At 29.9% G+C, this 18,369-nt stretch overlaps 1 protein-coding gene across 8 annotated transcripts in view; it reads left to right on the top strand.

The window, feature by feature from the left end:
• LOC119602795 (IQ motif and SEC7 domain-containing protein 1) overlaps positions 1-18,369 on the top strand; it is a 60,847-nt gene that overhangs the window by 21,989 nt on the left and 20,489 nt on the right. Inside the window, exons 1-2 of one of the 8 annotated variants that reach the window (XM_037954509.1) lie at positions 1,115-1,187; positions 11,123-11,591. The exons of 6 other annotated variants lie outside the window; for them this stretch is intronic. In XM_037954509.1, coding sequence (XP_037810437.1) covers positions 11,374-11,591 — 218 coding nt within the window. In that variant the 5' untranslated portion in view covers positions 1,115-1,187; positions 11,123-11,373. Of the gene's footprint in view, positions 1-1,114; positions 1,188-1,258; positions 1,456-11,122; positions 11,592-18,369 lie in introns of those variants that run through there. One more of the 8 variants, XM_037954508.1, reaches the window with a different exon arrangement.

Here is an 18,369-nt window from a genome sequence, read left to right as displayed (position 1 = left end):
AAGAAAACAATTTTCCATAAATGAAATGCGTAATGAATGCCTCAGAATACACTTTATATTTGTTTTCAATTGGCAACTCTTCACTGCACAAATGTTTAATTCAGCTATTTTAAAAATTTGAAAAAGAAAAGGTAAAGAGGAACACCCTAATGAGTATACATAATTTTTAATGTAATGAAGGGCAACAAAATATATAATACAAATATTACAAATAAAATAGTTGTATTAATATTAGTTGATAAAAATCCGTGAGTAAATATTAAACAACTGTTTGAGTTATGTACATATGTATGTACTTACCCTGCAGGGTGTGAAATGACAATTTTCTCTACTACTTGTCGAAATAACTAGTTACTTTTGGTAATTGAAGTGGCCGTTAGTCAAATCAATTCTATATTGCTAGCAATTATTTCTTTTAAGTTCTTAAAAATAAATTCAAAAAAATTAAAAGCTAAAAGTTTCCTTTTGCACTTAGTGTTGTAGAAGATGCTTGTTTTATTGTCACATTTTTCGTAATACTTTAGTATTAGAACTAGTATAATGAATGGCAATGTGATATGCAAATGATGCCAATCATCCATCCCGTGTTGGTTGAAAATCTCTGATGGTAGTTGTTAGTTCGACATAGCGAACTGGTTTGGTGAACTGCCGGGTGTGTTTGTAGTTAGTGGGGTATGAGTGAGCGGTAGCGGTAAATTTGTGTACATATGTATGTACACACTTCCATACTTTTGGATGTCGTTATGTACATATTTTTATTTGTTTATTACTTGCTCTTACTGGGTATTCGAAACTGCACTTGTACTCGCACTCTGTGACGTTCGTCGTATATTTTTTGTTAGCAGCAGCAATGAAGCAAGAGTTAATATTGTGTTGTTGTTGTTTGTAAGCCTGTAGTTTGGCCTTAATATAGACAAGCTTGAATTTAAGCCAAGCTTTTAACACACATAGATAAAATAAAAAATACAAAAGTTTGTGTTGTGTCTATCTATGTACTTATACCAATGTATACAATACATACATAGAAATACATATGTATATATGAACACAAAGACTGAGTCTGACTTATTTTTTATGGTGGGTATTTACTAATTCGTACGAGGCGAGTATTTTTAGTTATATTCGTGTGTTGTGCAAAGCGTGTTGTTAGCTTTTAAAGTCGTCGTGTTGCCAATTCCATCGAAATGGTATTGAGTTTTAAATACCACTAAAAATAGCAAAAAAAATACCCGTTCAAGTTTTATTTTCATAAAAATATATAATACATATGTACCTACATACGTATAAAAAATTCCAAATTCGAAACGAAAATGAAATCAAATAGATATTTTTAATTGTATGGTTTAATTCGTTGTGTTTTGTGTTCAAAATAGAAATATAAAAAAAGAAATCAAATGGAATAATACCTATAATAAAAATAAATGAATTTTCATCTAAACCGATCTGCTATATAGTGTAATAATGTTACAATAAATTTGTTAAAATTAACGCCCAGATTGGGTTTTAAATATCAGTGATAATTGAATATTTTTCTTCAATAGTTTGTATCTGAATTAATCATTTAATTGGTCGTTTAAACAGATGACACAAGTCATTTTATTGTATCCAAACATATAAAAATATGTATATAAAATACCTTTATACATGTTTTATTAAATTCAAAACGTCATAGAAATTTGCCTTTCTCCACCTTGTACCGTCATAATAAACAAAAAAAAACGCATATGTATAAGTGTTATTTACACTCACAATCATTTGTACATACAAACAAGCAAATAAACAAACTTACATGAACGTCAGTCTATATTCGATTGCCAAACATCAACTACGACTACGAGCACTCTCTACTTCATTCATTGTATTGTATCGTATTTTTTTGTATAGTGTAGTTGTTATTTTACATACATGGATAGTATGTGTTAATTGTAATGTTCCCACATCAAAGAAAACAATATAAAAAACAATAATAACCGAATATTTAAACAAACTAACGAAACAACGAACGAAGATAGACGAACCAACTTAAATAATAAGCAAATATAGATCTGTATTTTGTATATTTTATACATTAATTAGTTAATACAAAAATACAAAATTTATCATATCTCTCTTCTAACGTTATTTTTCTCGTATGTAGCTGTGTTCCATTTCCATTTGAAATACGTAGTACAAAGATGACAAATTTACTCGAATTTACATAACAAAGTTTCCTAAATATTCCGGTAAATTGATAAAAGTTACTCTCATTTTCCTTTTAACAAATTGGTTCTGTTTTTAAGGTATCAGCTGTTTTTTGTTTACATCAATCTCAATTCCCAAAAACACTATGTTATCGCAATTACCTGTAAATCGGATGTTATATCTGTAACCAATTTTGAAATTACGATTTTGTTTATAAATATTTTTTGTACAATATTGCAATTCTTTTCAGCAATCGATCTAAAATCGAGTATTTAAAATCATACAGCGTGTACAAAGCTGAAGCTTAGCATAAGTTTTTCTGAAAAATTAAAGCACTTTTGAACTGGGTGTGCTTTATTCTTTTTAGCAAGATAAATGTCGCCAAATATTGTTTTATAAATATGATTAAAACTAATTAACAAACGTTATATTAAAGAATTTCAAATTGCTCAATTACTATATTCTCTTCTTGTATTTGACAAACAACTATGTAATATTAATTTCACTGACCTTTTGGTTTTCTCTTTTAACTAAAAAGTGATAAGTTTTAGTTAACATAAAGATAAGTAGTTTTCGCTAGATTTAATATTTCCATACGACAGCCGATGACAGTTCACAGATTCTGAACAATTGTGGAAAAGTTAGGCTGTAAAAACAATATTGTAGCCCTGTGTTATGACTGTGTTTGGAATTTAATTCAATTTTATTTCATTTAGTGATGTCATTTAGATGTTTACGAACAAGTAAATTTTTTAAAAAAATAATCATACAAGATTATTGTTGTAGATAAATATGAAAATGGATAAGGCAAATTATTGGACTCTTTTCGATTATATAACATTCATTAAATATTAAGTTAAACAACGTTACAATTATGAAAGCATACGCAAAAATTTAGTTTAATTTCTATTTAAAAAGTATAATACTTAAAAACGATATTGAAGTTATTTTTGTACAATATAAATATGTTAAACTATATCTAAGTTTATTGATTTTATAAAAACTTTAGAAAAATACGGGAAGGCAACTATTATTGCATACATTCATACGTACTACTACTATTACATACATTATGCACATAATGAAATACATTTTTTTTTCATTTTTCTTTTAGTATTTTTTTGTACGTGTCTTTGTTTTATTTTTATTTTTGTTTCTGCTTTTTGTTTTCAAATCGTTTCCGCTAAAATGAATAATAATTTTAAATTGTTTATATGAAGTTAAATTGAAAATAAAGTTTCTCTTAAAAAACAAAACAAGTAAGAGTGTTATATTCGACTATGCGAATATATATACCCACCACCAAAGCATTTATTATCAATAAAAATTATTACCGAAGGTTTTTTATACTTGTCTCTGGAGTTTAGTGGGTTTTGAGTAAATTTGGGTCCGGACTCTAAAGAATGACAATAAATTGATTTTCTGCAGAAGGGGTTAGGTGGGACTGAGGGATAGGGTCAATTATGGACTAATTCTCAAATTGGTAGGGTTGCATTGGATTGGTTGCATGTTTGTCGAATTTCATTGCTATACTCTATTTTTCAAACCAGTTATTGTGGGAGGTCACTCGCATGAGAGCTAGGTGAAAGCATCGACCATTTTCAATACCAAAAACTGCATCAATGGAGAATATTTTCAGCTCCGCAGCTCTTTTCGTTCGGATTGTCTGCTTTTAACAGACAGGCGGACGGCATGGCTTGATTGTCTTAGAATCTAATGAGGACCAGAATATACATAATGTCATGTGAAATGAAAAATGGCGTAACAACACTTTTAAAAACTTTACAAGAGAGACAAAAAAACTAAATATGTAAAATGAAAGCTATTGTTGTTATAAAAACGAGATTTTTTTTTACAAGTATTGTATCCCAACATCAATAAACACGTTTAAATACTGTACCGTCAGACATTTTCTATTATATTGCTTTTTAGGACTTTCTGACTTGTGGAAATTACTAATTTGTTGTTACGCCCTTTTGAATTATATATTATATTATATTTTTGAAAATAGAGTTCTAAAAATTTGCAACAACATGTATTTTGATGCAGTGGACCATTTTCAATCAAAAATACAGTTTTAAATTTTTTGGTTGTTACGCCTTTTTGCATTTCAGGTGAGGATATATATATATATATATATATACTTTTATAGGTCTTCTATCAATATTTCGATGTGTAACAAAGGGAATGACAAAAAAATATACCACATCTTTTTTGATGGTATATATTGTGGTTGAGATTTTTCTCATAGTCACCGATTTGGACAAAATTTTGTAAACATGTAAAGGAAGGTCTATGAGAGTGAGAACTGACATTTTTTCACCTAAATTTTTTTTACGTGTTAATTATCATTAAAATATCACTAAAAATTACGTAGAAATAATATTTTCTTTTTTTTGCAGTTGCTCACAAATCGCGTTAAAGCTTCAAATCTAAATTTCTTACTTTTTTATGTACTTTTCGCAAAAATCTCAAATAGTTATCGGCTTGTATCATAACTCATTCTGTGTGTGTAGTTTTTGATTCGAAACGAGCGGAAAAAAATGGTTTTCGTAAATTACAAAACATAGGTTATCGTGTGGTGATAAGGCTAAAATTTGGTTATGCCCCTAATGTGCATATCGCTCATTTACTATAAAACTGGCATAATCCGAAAATATTGTTTCGTTAAAATGGACTTTGATATTTTACAAAATTTCTGATATACATATGTATGTACATATAAAGTAGTGATTAACAGTCTTGTCTATACCCGAGCAAAATTACGTACATCAGTACCCAATTTGACTCACTGACCGGGAAGATAATTGAATTAAGGTGTATAAAATCGATTAGCATTAAATAATCAGCATAACAGGGTCCACAAATATTCAAATTTATGAATAAAGATATATTTGAAAATAAATTTGTTGTTTAGTTCAATTTTCTTCATAAGATACAAGAATATATATAATTCTAATAATAAAACATAAAATTTATAATGAAACTTAATTTTTGTCCGATAACTGACATATAATTTTTATACATAACGGGGTATCTATTTGTAAAAAGTATAGAAAACATTACTCTGAAAGCATAGTCCAAATATCAAGCCGATACGATATATAGATCTCAAGATATATCACTTCAAAAATGAAAAACATACCCGGGTATGTGGGTATTGACATAACGGTTAATATATTTCTCATCTGTATTTAAACAAAATTTTTATTCTTTGACAATTTCAAACAAATATGACTGTAAGACCGAAACTAATATACACTTTTGAAAATAGATAAATCAATAGCTATATTCCCTTACTTTTTAAGTTTCCTTTTTTAGTCGGAATTTGCATGAAAGTGTTCCTGTACAATAAAAAAAATTAAAAATTAAATCTTAATGAAATGTAATTAGATCCTTAAATCTATTTGAATTTTAAGACATATGGGCCAGAATGTGATTCTAAGATATGTAAAATAACGGAATTGTGAGTTTATGTCTACAGCTAACGGCAAAAATAAAATCACAAAATTAGATTGTGATATGCAAAAATGACCTTTTAGCAATATAAATACTAAAAATTATTCTGCACAGAACATATACACATATGACTTTGAGTTCCATATTTGAGTACTCAAGACAAAGCTATATATCAATTTTCATTAAACTATTTATCTAAAATTTCTCCGATCAAAAAATTTGTTCAAAATCCGTTCAAAATATTAACAATTTGACCAAACTTGCTCATTAGCGAAATGGGAAACTGAATAATTTAAATGAGAAAACTTAGATGGGGTTTTATGGATGAAGATTCAACATTCTTTGTTTAAACATAGCTTAATCTAGATGTTGCGTTTTTCAGTAATTGGTTATTTTGATTAATCTTAGTTTAAACAAGTATTATAAGCAAATCAGAAAAACTAATTTTATTGTTTTTCGGAAGCAGAAAAACTGATTTTTTTTTTAAATTTAATAGTAATTATTTGATTTGTTTTATCAATAAAATAAAATTAGTAGCTCTTAAATCCATTAATGAAAAATATAAACTATCTGTTAAAATCCGCCAATATTTGTTTCGAGCGATCAAATATATTCATACAAATAAATTCATATATAATTTTTGAACGCTGTCAAGCACTAAAATCGTAATGATATAGCTTTTTGTTGTCATACAATGTACTTGTTCTTAGTTATTTAAGATTGACTTATGTTCGAATGCATTCTCGAAATGAAAATATAATTGTCCGAAATGGATAAAATTGCTCTCTATATTTAAATTGCATATTTAACGTTAATAGATTTAGACAAACATATGAATATTAAATAAATATAAAACATTATATTCTATGACATAACTATCATTGTTATATTGATTTGATTACTGGACATAAAATCCCTTTGTTTTATTTGATTAGGAAAAAAATACGCATATATATTTCACTTTCTAATTATGTAAATTAAGCTATGCAATATTAAAAACAGTATATTATTGTTTTATTTCTATAGAAAAAATATGTAAATATTATATACGAGGCTAACTATTGTTAACTGCCACTGAAAAGTTTAAATTTTGTTTTATGTTACATATTTTATAAAAGACCGGCACATTATTGTCCAATTAATTTAAAATGTTTTATTTGGAACATCAATTCACATTTTACGGATTAAACTTAATGCAATCCTCAGAAGAAACTTGTGAGTGATGTCATCTTATTGCATCTTTAGGAGGATTAATAGCTTTGTTCCAGAACTTTTCTGACTAAAACTTATAGAAATGTCAAGCACAAGTATAAAAGTAAATTTCTCTCAACGGAAACAGCGATCCTCCTAAAATTTGGTGGAACGATTTATGTTTATATAAAAAAATTTTATGCTGAATTTCATCGTGATATTAATAAAATTAAAAAAATTATGGAATTAAAGTCATTTTCTGATTGAACATGATGTAAACCATCCCTCAGAAAATGACTTTAATTCCATAATTTGCTTAATTATATTAATATTACTGCCTCGTAATAAAAATATGATAGTCTTCCAGTTTCTAACAAGGTGATTCATTTTATTTTCAAAATGTACGCATTCAAATTTATAAACAAATATTTTAATTTCTTGTGTTCGCCCTGTTTTATACAAGATGATCATAGATTTTCCGACAATTTTTCTCGATGCGAAAAATACAGAAACGGGGTACACGATGAAATTTAGTATAAATAGCTTTTATACAAATATAATGGAAACAACTCAACTTTAAAACAACTCAACGTTTTTTTGGTATTATGAATTACAACTCATTTCAGTTGAAATTGTATTGATGTCGCCAACTTAAAAAAGTTCCGAATTGACAGATTATGCTTTTTTGTCATAAAATTAAGCGAAAAGTTTATGAAATAGTATTTTTCGTAAACGACTAAAGCATTGAACATCTTTCTATTCATCTATGATGAAATTTAAGACAATTAAAAAAAAAAAACTTTACTCCGATTTTTCCTAAAAAAATATTCTAAACAATTGAGTTGTATTTTTTAAGTTTTAATTTGCTACAACTGTAATTAAAAAAAAAAAATAAATACATTTTAAAACTTAATTAAAAAATTTACATAATTCCCGCCTTTTTTAATTGAAATTCTAAGTCAGAAGTTTTATAGAGCCGATTTGTGTTTGTAAAAAAACAATTTGGTAACCCTTTAAACATTCACAATCGTAGACTCTCTCTTTCAGATGTTAAAAACATACATACATATGTATTTAAAAAAATATGTACGTGTGATTGTGATGATATTGTATTTGGTTTGTGAAGTTGTTTGTTGATTTTACTATTCGCTATGGTCGATCGGTCAGTAGTGCTATTTTCACTTTTTATTTAACGTTGAATTCTATCACTGCCATCATAATCTAATCGGCTTAAAATCCCTGCCAGCAACTCAACTAACTTTAAATGCATTAAAATCCGACTTTTTCATCAACTAGTTATGGTTGATTCTTGGATTATTTTTAATGGAGCAAATTGACTATTTTAACATGGCGATGTCCTACGCAGTAGTCAATTGTCTGACTCTGCATGACTTTTCAACTAGCTTAAAGTTAGTTACTAAAAAATTAGCTTAAAGGTAACTCTTTATTTACTAACTTAAAGTTAGTTGCAGAAAAGTCAAGTAATAGTTTTCTTTTGTATTCCCTACTGTATTAATTAATTACATTTTAATTAGGTATATTTAAGATTTAACTACTAGTTATCTAAATTACATTTCGCTTTAATACAAGTTATGATATTAGTTCGTTAAAATTAATAGACATCAGTTTTCTGCAGGGGAACTAATAATAACACCGGTATCCACTAATTTATGAATGATTTGTTCATTATTTCCATGATTCCCATTGATCCAAATCTAAAATAAATTTTAAAATGTTATGTGTAATGTTAACTGTTAATGTATTATATTTACAGTATTAATCAGCAGAATTTAGAATTGAGGGACCGAGTTTTGAAATATTTAACCTTTTATAATTAATTTTTCCAATTTACTGACTCTAATTTCACAACGTATACAAGAATATAACAAAAATGTAAAACAAAATTCCAAATAATAAAGAAACATGAGAAAACATGTCGAAACAAAATGCTCTCCAGATAATTTTGGGGAACTCCCGTATTATATGATAGTTAGCTTGTAGCTAGTCTTTAAATGTCGGTTGTTTACGTTAATAAATACCAAATTTTGGAACATTTCTGCATTACATTGTTGTTCGTTTATAGTCAGTCTACTAAAGTTAACAAATAAAATCATAATAATAGAGAAACAAGAGAAAACATGTTGAAATACAATTAATTCTCTCCAGATAATTTTGAGGCACTTCTGCATTACATTATAGTTAGCTTGTAGTTAGTATTTAAAAGTCGGTTCTTTAAGTTGCCAAATACACAATTTCGGGACAGCTCTGCATTACATTGTAGTTAGCTTATAGTCAGTCTGCAAAAGTAAACTAGAAGTGAATTTTTCTCGTAGTCGACTACAAAATTGCTGGCAGGGATTGTTTAATGAATTCTAGCACAATATTCTTGTTTTCTTTTATATATACATATTTTAGAAGCAGTGTTGCCAACTTTGAAAATACAAAAACTTTTAAATGCAAATATCGTTAATATCATTGCTATCATTGGTATTGAATTCATTTCCATACATAAATAAATGGGTATTCATGTGCTGAACACTTATATTCTTAATTTTAAATTTGTTGTCCTGCTGATAATTCGCATCGTCGAAGTCTGACCAAATTATTTATAACATTCAAATAATAGGTCAACGTCGTTTCCAAAATATATATATAATATAACTGTAGCTTTTTGTAAATTCAACCACATTTTGACATTTAAACAAACAAATAATACACTGTTCAGTAATTGCGGCCTTACGATATAGTGCCATTTTGAACTCCATAGATTTTCTGCTTAGATCTTGTTGCTATATCATTCATGAATCCAATCAATTTTTTGATGTTCTCTTATTTTTATAATTTTAGGCGTAAATATATAAGGAATTTAAGGAATAATTCATCTTAAAATAAGCCAAATTCGGCAACCCATTAGTTTAGTTTAGTTTCTTTTTGAAAGTAATATGAACACCGGTAATTATGTGATATTTTTAATAGTCAATGACTTTTGTATCACAATTTTTCAAATATATCGCTCATTTACAATAAGGTGGCATAATCCAACATTCGGGATTTTTTTTAACTGAGGCCCACAAACTATGTGTCATACTAAACTCTTTAATTTTTTTAAATTTCAAATATATCATTTCGGTATAAGACGGATTTTTTGTTGTAAACGTAAAAAACAAAAACTCATGTTTTCACGAATATTAAATAAATAAACATTAAATTTCAATTTAGACGAGAAACATATTAACCTCGAATATCTGTATAATAATTTCTCAAATCCATTGTTCAAAAGTTATTTAAAAAATAGTTAAATGTCATTAAATTTTTTCCTGAAACGATTTTTTTCGTTTATGGCAGTCTTATAGTAAAGGAGCGTCATATTCAAAGTAAAAGAGTTAAATTTATAAGAAAAACGTTTACTAAATAAAAACAATGATTATGGCAACACTGAAGATAGAGAGTATTGGCAACATTTTATTCTCCCGCCTTGTCATTAATGAGAAGCAGTGTTGACCCACAAACTAAATATTTACATTTTTATCACATACGCAAATATTATGATTTACATACTATATGTACGATATGTATTTTAAAAGTATTATGTGTATACATATATACATACATACATATATGTATGTATGGGGAAGGTGTTTCATTTTTACATTGTACATTCATACATATGCACAACGATTAGAAATTTATTAACAATTTCACTTGAATTGTATTATTGCTGTAGTTGTGCATTTTTGTCATTGAAAAGTACATTTTAATATTTTAGAATTATTACACTGCGTTTAAGTAGAAATATAGGTCCTACACCCACATTAAAGTAAATCAATCGGATCAGAATCGAATTTGTAGTTGATTTAGTGATGTCCTTCTAACTGTTCGTTTATGTAAACCTTGAGCGGCGAAGAGTCCGTATTTGGCCTCAATTTACACATTACATTAGGTTTTTCAGTCATCGTATCATAAAGTTTGAAAAACACCGGTTTTTATCCATATTTGAGACGTTATAACAAAGTGATGATACTTTTATTTATGGATAAATTCTGATGCCAGATTCGGATTAAGCGCTGCTCAATCCTTTACAAAAGTATACTTTAGTTTGGATTTTTTTTGCAAATTTTGTTGGCCTGTGTAATTGATGCTTTATTTTGTACTTTTTTAAAGGTTTATGACAAACTAAATGGATCCTGATGAGTTGTAAAGTCTTAATGTAAAAATTATAGTCGTTTTGTTAGGTTCTAATATTGCTCTAAATAAATACATATACCATAAATAATTTTTCACACAAAACTAGGTAAAACTTTTTATGTGTGTGTTTGTATGTACAAGAAATATAAACTGATGCACATACATATGTATGTATGTAAATAAGAAGGAGATTACTTGTAGTAATTAACTTTTAATACATTTAAAGAAACGAAGAAAAACTTATTTATTATGATATCGATGAACTTAAAATATGTTTATATACCAAAGATAAGCTACTGTTGTATTGAAAAAAATCGACAAACTTGTAAAAGATAAAACAAATGCTATTGGAGAACTATGTCAGAAACAGATTTGTATGACAAACCGAATTCTGAATCATTCCTCCAATATGGATCAGAGAAACAGCCACCACCGATTGTTGTTGTCGTTGGTGATGGTCGGAGTCGCGTTCGTAAAGTGGTTCGTACAGCAACACGTCACGTAACAGTTGTCAGTTATTCGACACGACACAAAGAAACGAAAACCCATACATCACATCATGTAACTACAGTAAGGTAAGGAAATGTATAAATACCTATCGCTGAAAAAGTTTTTGTAAAATTCTCTTAACCATTTTTTTTCTTTTCGATAAACTTTAAAATTAAGTCAAAGTTCATTTTTAATTCAAGATGAAATAGAAATGAAAATTGTTCTTTTCAAATACCAACCATGAAAACATGAAAAGGTCCTTTTTGAGGTTTTTAAATTTTTTGTCATATTTCTTACAAAGAATATATATTCACCGTCTGAGAGATATTCATCCTATTCTGCTTTTCGATTAGGTTTCTGCTGTCGGTTACGCAATGATCGAAAAGAGGTATTCCAACAAAAAAAGAATCGTTAGAAAAAGAAGAAGCAATTCTATTTCGTTAAACGACTGTGTGAATTCTCCATCGTAGCTACGTTTTGTAAGTTATTTTAGATACAGAGCGTCGAATCGAAATGCAGAATATCACAGTTACCAAACGGAGAAAATTTCAATTCGAATTAAAATGAAGAATAGGGGTGATTTTGCGCTAAGAGTGTTTTTTTGGTATCTGATGTAACATAAAAAGCAAATAATTAAGATCGGGTTTCTTACTACTTATGTAAACTTGGCTTAGATTGTTGTCAGATTGAACTCGAAAATTGATTTAAGAACAACTATTTTGTTATTATTGTCAACTTTTATTTAAGAGCTGTTTTTGTAAATATGTATTAGATTTGTGTAAAATCTTTGTGTTATCTTTAGCAGAGAAGCCCTCCTTGGCTAATTTGTTGTATTAAACATACTAAAAATCAAACCTAATATGATACTAAAAAAATTGTTTGCTCTGTTATTGCACTACAAAATCTCACAACAGATATGACATATTTGCCTGTGCCGAATCTAATATACCCTACAGTCAGTACGAGTTTTACCAGAAAGTCTCATTTTATAGATTTCCAATCAATAAGGGCACTACCTGTGTGCATAAAAGCCACAAAGTACCAGTCATAGAACGAAATAGTACCAAAAAACCTCTCCTGCAGATTTGCACTAACTTAGGACTCTTAGGGTCAATCTTTAGGTGAACGTTAGAGATTAAATTAAAATTAATCCTCGAAAGTTGTTTTGAGTAAGATTGGAAGTGATGTAATTCTGGAAATAACATTCCTGACTAGCACTGATTGGAAAATTCTTAGAAAATCCAGGAAACTGATGTTCAGAAACATTGAAAAATAATATACTCAGTGAACAAATTTTTTTTTTTCATGAAAATGAGCGCACAACAGGCCCGATAGTGGCCTAGGTGTATTTCTTCGGATTTGATGTACTATACATCCTCCTATGAACCTAACTATTGTAACCGGTGGATGATGATAATTGAAAGACTGTGTATTAATTCATCATTTATATTATTTATTTAATATTAATTCAAAGTAGACAAAAGTAGTATTACAACACGAGTAATAATAAAAAGGGAATGAATTATGAAAACTGCCAAATTCGTACATGCACTTGCAATTCACTGCATAAAGTTAACAACGTATGAAGTTGACAACTGTTCATAATCAGAGATGTATATAGTGATATAATAATTCTCCCACTCTTAATATGACACCATAGAATAATCTAGTCCAAGACGTAATCTTCCAAATAGCCCGGAGTCTTACGTTGTCGTGAAGATTCCCTGTTTGAACGGGGAATTTGATGTAAATCCGGGTTTTCATCCTCATGTGGAATATGGTAGCATCATCGCATGCTCCTGGCGAATGTTGATTTTGGCTTGACTGGACCATCTTCCTTGTATTTTTGGAGGTTTCAAAATATCCAAGCGACTTCGAATTTGTCGACCTAAGAACAATTCTGAAGGCGTTTTACCGTTCTTCAGTGGTGTAGTTCTATATTTTAAGAGAATATCTCTTATTTTCTCCTGCATGGACGATGACTCGTTGGACATAGCAGCTAACTTATTTTTGAGGGTTTGTATGTTCCTTTCAGCTAGGCCATTTGTGGCTGGGTGTCCAGGAACTATGAACTTCTGTAATATACCGCAATCCTGGCAAAACGATGAAAATGTATCACTTTTGAAAATGGTCGCATTGTTGGATACGATTACGTCGGGGTATCCGTTTCTTGTGAAGATGTTGAGAAGAATTTCAATTGTTGAAGCTGATGTTGGTGCTGCTGTACATATGCCTACCTCTATCCATTTGGATTTAGCATCTACTACCATTAAGAAGTAGTGACCTTGATAGGGACCCGCATAATCAATATGTATACGTTCCCAGTTGTTGTCCGGCTCTTCCCACGGGTGAAGTGGTGCTTTTACTGGATAGAGGCACAACCTGGACAAGCTCGTCCAATGTACGTAACGACTGGCCAATTGTTTCATCTTCGTGGTCCCGATGTGGGTGTGGTGAAGCTCTTTCAAACTGTATCTTGTAAGGAGGACGGTATCATAATGCGTTAACCTTTAAATATTATATTTCCATCAATGGTGAACTCAGAGTCTGCTGCCGCCGCATGGCGCAATTCATAAAGTATTTTAGAAAGTTTTTCATCATTTTGTGTCTCTTCTCGAATTTTCCCGAAACTTAACCTTTTCGAACAAATTTGGTTAAGAGAAAAATTGCATAATTGATGGACTTCTCTATCAATTGAGTTCACAAAGTGCTCATTCTGAGTTACTGGTGCTCTTGAAAAGCAATCTGCACTAACGTTCTCCACACTTTTCTTATGAATAATTTGGTAATTGTAACCGCTTAAAAATGTTGCATACCTTTGTAACCCGGCTGAGGTCATTTGTGGAAGTTTGTTGTTCTGATGAATGATCCTCATCAACGGTTGGTTATCTATAATAAGATTAAATTGTCTGCCAAACAGATACTCGTGGAAGTGGTGAACAGCGTAATAAATAGCCAAACGCTTGTAAACGATCGCGAGGCAAATGCAATTGGCCTCTCTTCTCCACCCACTAAATGGGAAAGAACACCAGCTATTCCAGTTGGATTAGCATCACACGCCAGCTGAAGTGGCAACTCGCGGTCATATGGCATTAGTACTCGATCGCTCGCGATTTCATTTTTCAATTTGTTAAACGCTTCACGACATTCCTATGACCATTTAAACTTTGTATTTTTATGCAATAATTTCCGCAATGGAGTTGTAGTTGTGGATACATTCAAAATAAATCTCGAGTAGTATGTGACCATCCCCAAAACACGCCTGACGTCATCAACCGTTTTTGGTTCTGGCATCTGTACAATTGCATCAATTTTCGAAGCAGATTTTTTATCTTATTGTATTCAATGGTGTGGCCTAAAACTTCTATTCTGTTCTTAAAAAATTTGCATTTTGAGCGATTCAAATGTAAGTCGTACTTCCTTAGTTGTTGTAAACAACATTTCAGATTTGATTTGCACTCCTCAATAGACTTACCGTGTATGATATTGTCGTCAAAGTAGGATTCAGTGTTGGGTACCTGCCGCAAAATTTGATGTATTATACGGTTGAATTCTGCCGGCGCAGTCTTTGTACCAAAAGACGATCTGTTCATTCGGTAGGTTCCTCTGTGCGTAGAAATGAATGATACTGGATGGTTCATCAATAGCAAGATGGAGATAGGCTTTGTACAAGTCCAAAGGGCAAAAATATTTGGCATTACGCAGACTGTTGAAGATATGATAAATTTTTCGAATTAGGTAATGAGCATTTACCAAACGTAGGTTTACTCCTACCTTGTAGTCCACGATCAATCGAACCCCTCCATCTGACTTTGGAACCACAACCAAAGGAGAACCCCAATCACTGTTAGGAACGTTTGTAATTATACCCGCATTCTGCAAACTGTCCAGTTCTTTTTTGACGCGATCTACACGAAGGGTTGCAGGTACAGGGGATGTGAAATCACACTCGCATATTTCTGCACGAAGGGTTGCAACAAACTCGGCAATTGTTTGTTGGTCATTCTGGTATTTGGTCAAAAAGCGATGCTGTGCCACTAGTATATTCCTTGTCGGTGAAAAATGACTTTTCAACAATTGCATTAAGTCATCATAGTCCAGTTCAGCTGGAGTTTTCGGTGCAGCTAATGCTGTGATTATGTTGAACGTACTTATCCCAATTGAATTCAGTAGGAGTTTTAAGCAATAATCTTTATTAGCGCCAATGCCCTTCATTTCAATGTAATTTTGAAATCTTTGGATATAATTTTTGTACGGCTCCTTTACCGGGTCAAACGGATCGAAATTTTGTACCAAAATAGTGTTCGCCGCGTTATTTTGCACATGCACTTGTCCGTATTTGATGCCATTCTCATCTGTTCGAGCATTTGCATTTGCATCTGTATAATTTTCTCGAACTGGTCGGCGTCCATTTTGTTATGTAAAATGCCTATAGATTTTCTCGTACTATTATCCAAAATGTAAATTTCCGTATATTGTTTTTTTTCTCGTCGCCAATTTATGGTAACCGGTGGATGATGATAATTGAAAGACTGTGTATTAATTCATCATTTATACTATTTATTTAATATTAATTCAAAGTAGACAAAAGTAGTATTAACACGAGTAATAATAAAAAGGGAATGAATTATGAAAACTGTCAAATTCGTACATGCACTTGCAATTCACTGCATAAAGTTAACAACGTATGAAGTTGACAACTGTTCATAATCAGAGATGTATATAGTGATATAATACTAACCTAACCTAATGCTTAATACTTAATTTCACGTTTCTAGGTTCAATATTATAGAAAATTCAAAAAGTACCTTTTGAAGAACGTAAAAGTACCAAAAAGTCCCATTTTATAGGTTTCCACTTTATCCGGGCTTAATTTTATGTTTCAAAGTTCAATTTTACTAAAATTTCAAAAAGTACCTTTTGTAGAACGAAGAAGTATTAAAAGTTCCCTTTTATATGTATGTTCTCACTTAATCCAGGCTCTACATACTTAATTTCATGTTTCTAGCCAATGACAATACACTGCTTCATTCGTAACGTGTTGTTTTTCTTTGCTTTGTTTTTATAAACAAGCAAGTACAATATAAACAAGCAAGTACAATAACAAAATTTACCGTATGATTATGTGTGTTGTTGTTGTTTGTTTATAATTTCTGTCTCAGCATGCAATTTTTGATGAAATTTTCAGAGGTTGTCTCGGATTTTTGGTCTTATATCCTTTATTTATGAACCGATTTTGCTGATTTTTAAAGGAAAATTCTCGAAAGCATGTCTGAGAGAATATTCAGAAAATTGATTTTAACAAACATACAGATAGACGGATATAGCTTAATCGACTCAGCTATCTATAAGGACTCGTAATACATATACTTTATAGGGTCGGAAAATTATATAATAGAAATTACAAACGGAATGATAAACTTATAAATACCCTTCTCACGAAGGTTATAAAAGGGTATAAAAATAATTAAAAATGTAAAAAACCTATTTACATACCTATTACTTACTATTTTATATTTAGCTCTTTGTGTAGTCGCAGCGACGATGTATGATTTAATACTTGAATTGTTTTTTTGATAGAAGAGTTAAATAAAATAATAGTACATACATACATATGTATGTATGTACATGCTATATGTATTTACTTACATATTAACATTTGAACCTACAATTTACTCGAATACATAGTATCCCAGTCGGATTTTAAGTTAACTTAAAACTAACTTATGATTAACCAGGAATGAGTAATAGTTGACTCAAAAGCTCATTGTTGCCATAGGAACGAGTCGGTAATCACTTCCTTTATATCAGTTTCAGATAAAAAATAGGTATATAAAATGATAAATTTTTGAGTTTTGTTATGTGTTTCAATTTTATTTTTTGGTTTTAATTTTGTTTATATAAATGTTTGCTTATTTCTAGATCATTTAAGGGTTACTTTTGAAGACATTTGTAGATTCTAAAAGTTAACTTGAGCTTGAGTTACTCATAAAAATCCGACAGGGATTTAATATTTTTTATGTACGTATAACTGTGTGATTTGTTTGTGTTTACGAATCTACTACAAATGTACTACTGAACTTTGTTTTAAATTACATTGAGCTCATGCCTCGGTTCATGGTTATTCAATTAGTTTTTTTTATTTATTTGTTTAAAATTTCCGTAAGCTACTAGTAAACAGTCAGTAAAGGTCGGCTAAAGTATAAACAATAATGTTGTCGCTAAACCTATTTAAGACCGAAGGTTTTTGTTGATATTTTTACTTTTCCTGTTGATTTGTGAAACACCTGTTGCATATCAATTACAATCATAAGCCATACATACATACACTACATCCAGTCATACATATGTTCAATATATTTACATATGTATGTATGTACATTAGAGGTTTCCAAAAAATATCGATTTTGCTCATATGGGTCTTATTTTGTTTATTAGTGTCTAAAACTGACTGGTGTCAAATTTTAGTCAAATTGGATAACGATGACCCGTGCCGGAAATCGATTGAAAAGTGTAAATTGGATAAATAATAGGACATCCAACGAGGTATAAAACATTTATATCAAAGGACAAACAGTAAAGTTATTGACAATTTCCCAAGCCATTTATTCAAAACATCATGTAATTTTTGCATTGTTTGGTCTTCGTTTTGTATACAGACGCGAAGTAAATAAAAATATCTACATATGTACACAAAAAAAACGAGTAAAATAAGAATTATTTAGTCGTTTTTACAACATATTTGTGAAAAGAAAATGCCTATAACTTAGTTGTTTTATATAATTTTAATGGCACAATTTTCGAAGAATTTAAAAAAGTTTTATTATTTACCCAATTTTACACTTTTCAATCGATTTCCGGCAC

Source organism: Lucilia sericata, unplaced genomic scaffold (genome assembly GCF_015586225.1).
Source record: "Lucilia sericata isolate MDLA Ls3-8-SP2 unplaced genomic scaffold, ASM1558622v1 Contig000253F_arrow, whole genome shotgun sequence".
Classification (NCBI taxonomy): Eukaryota; Metazoa; Arthropoda; class Insecta; order Diptera; family Calliphoridae; genus Lucilia; species Lucilia sericata.
This window is presented reverse-complemented; position numbering and strand designations above follow the sequence as displayed.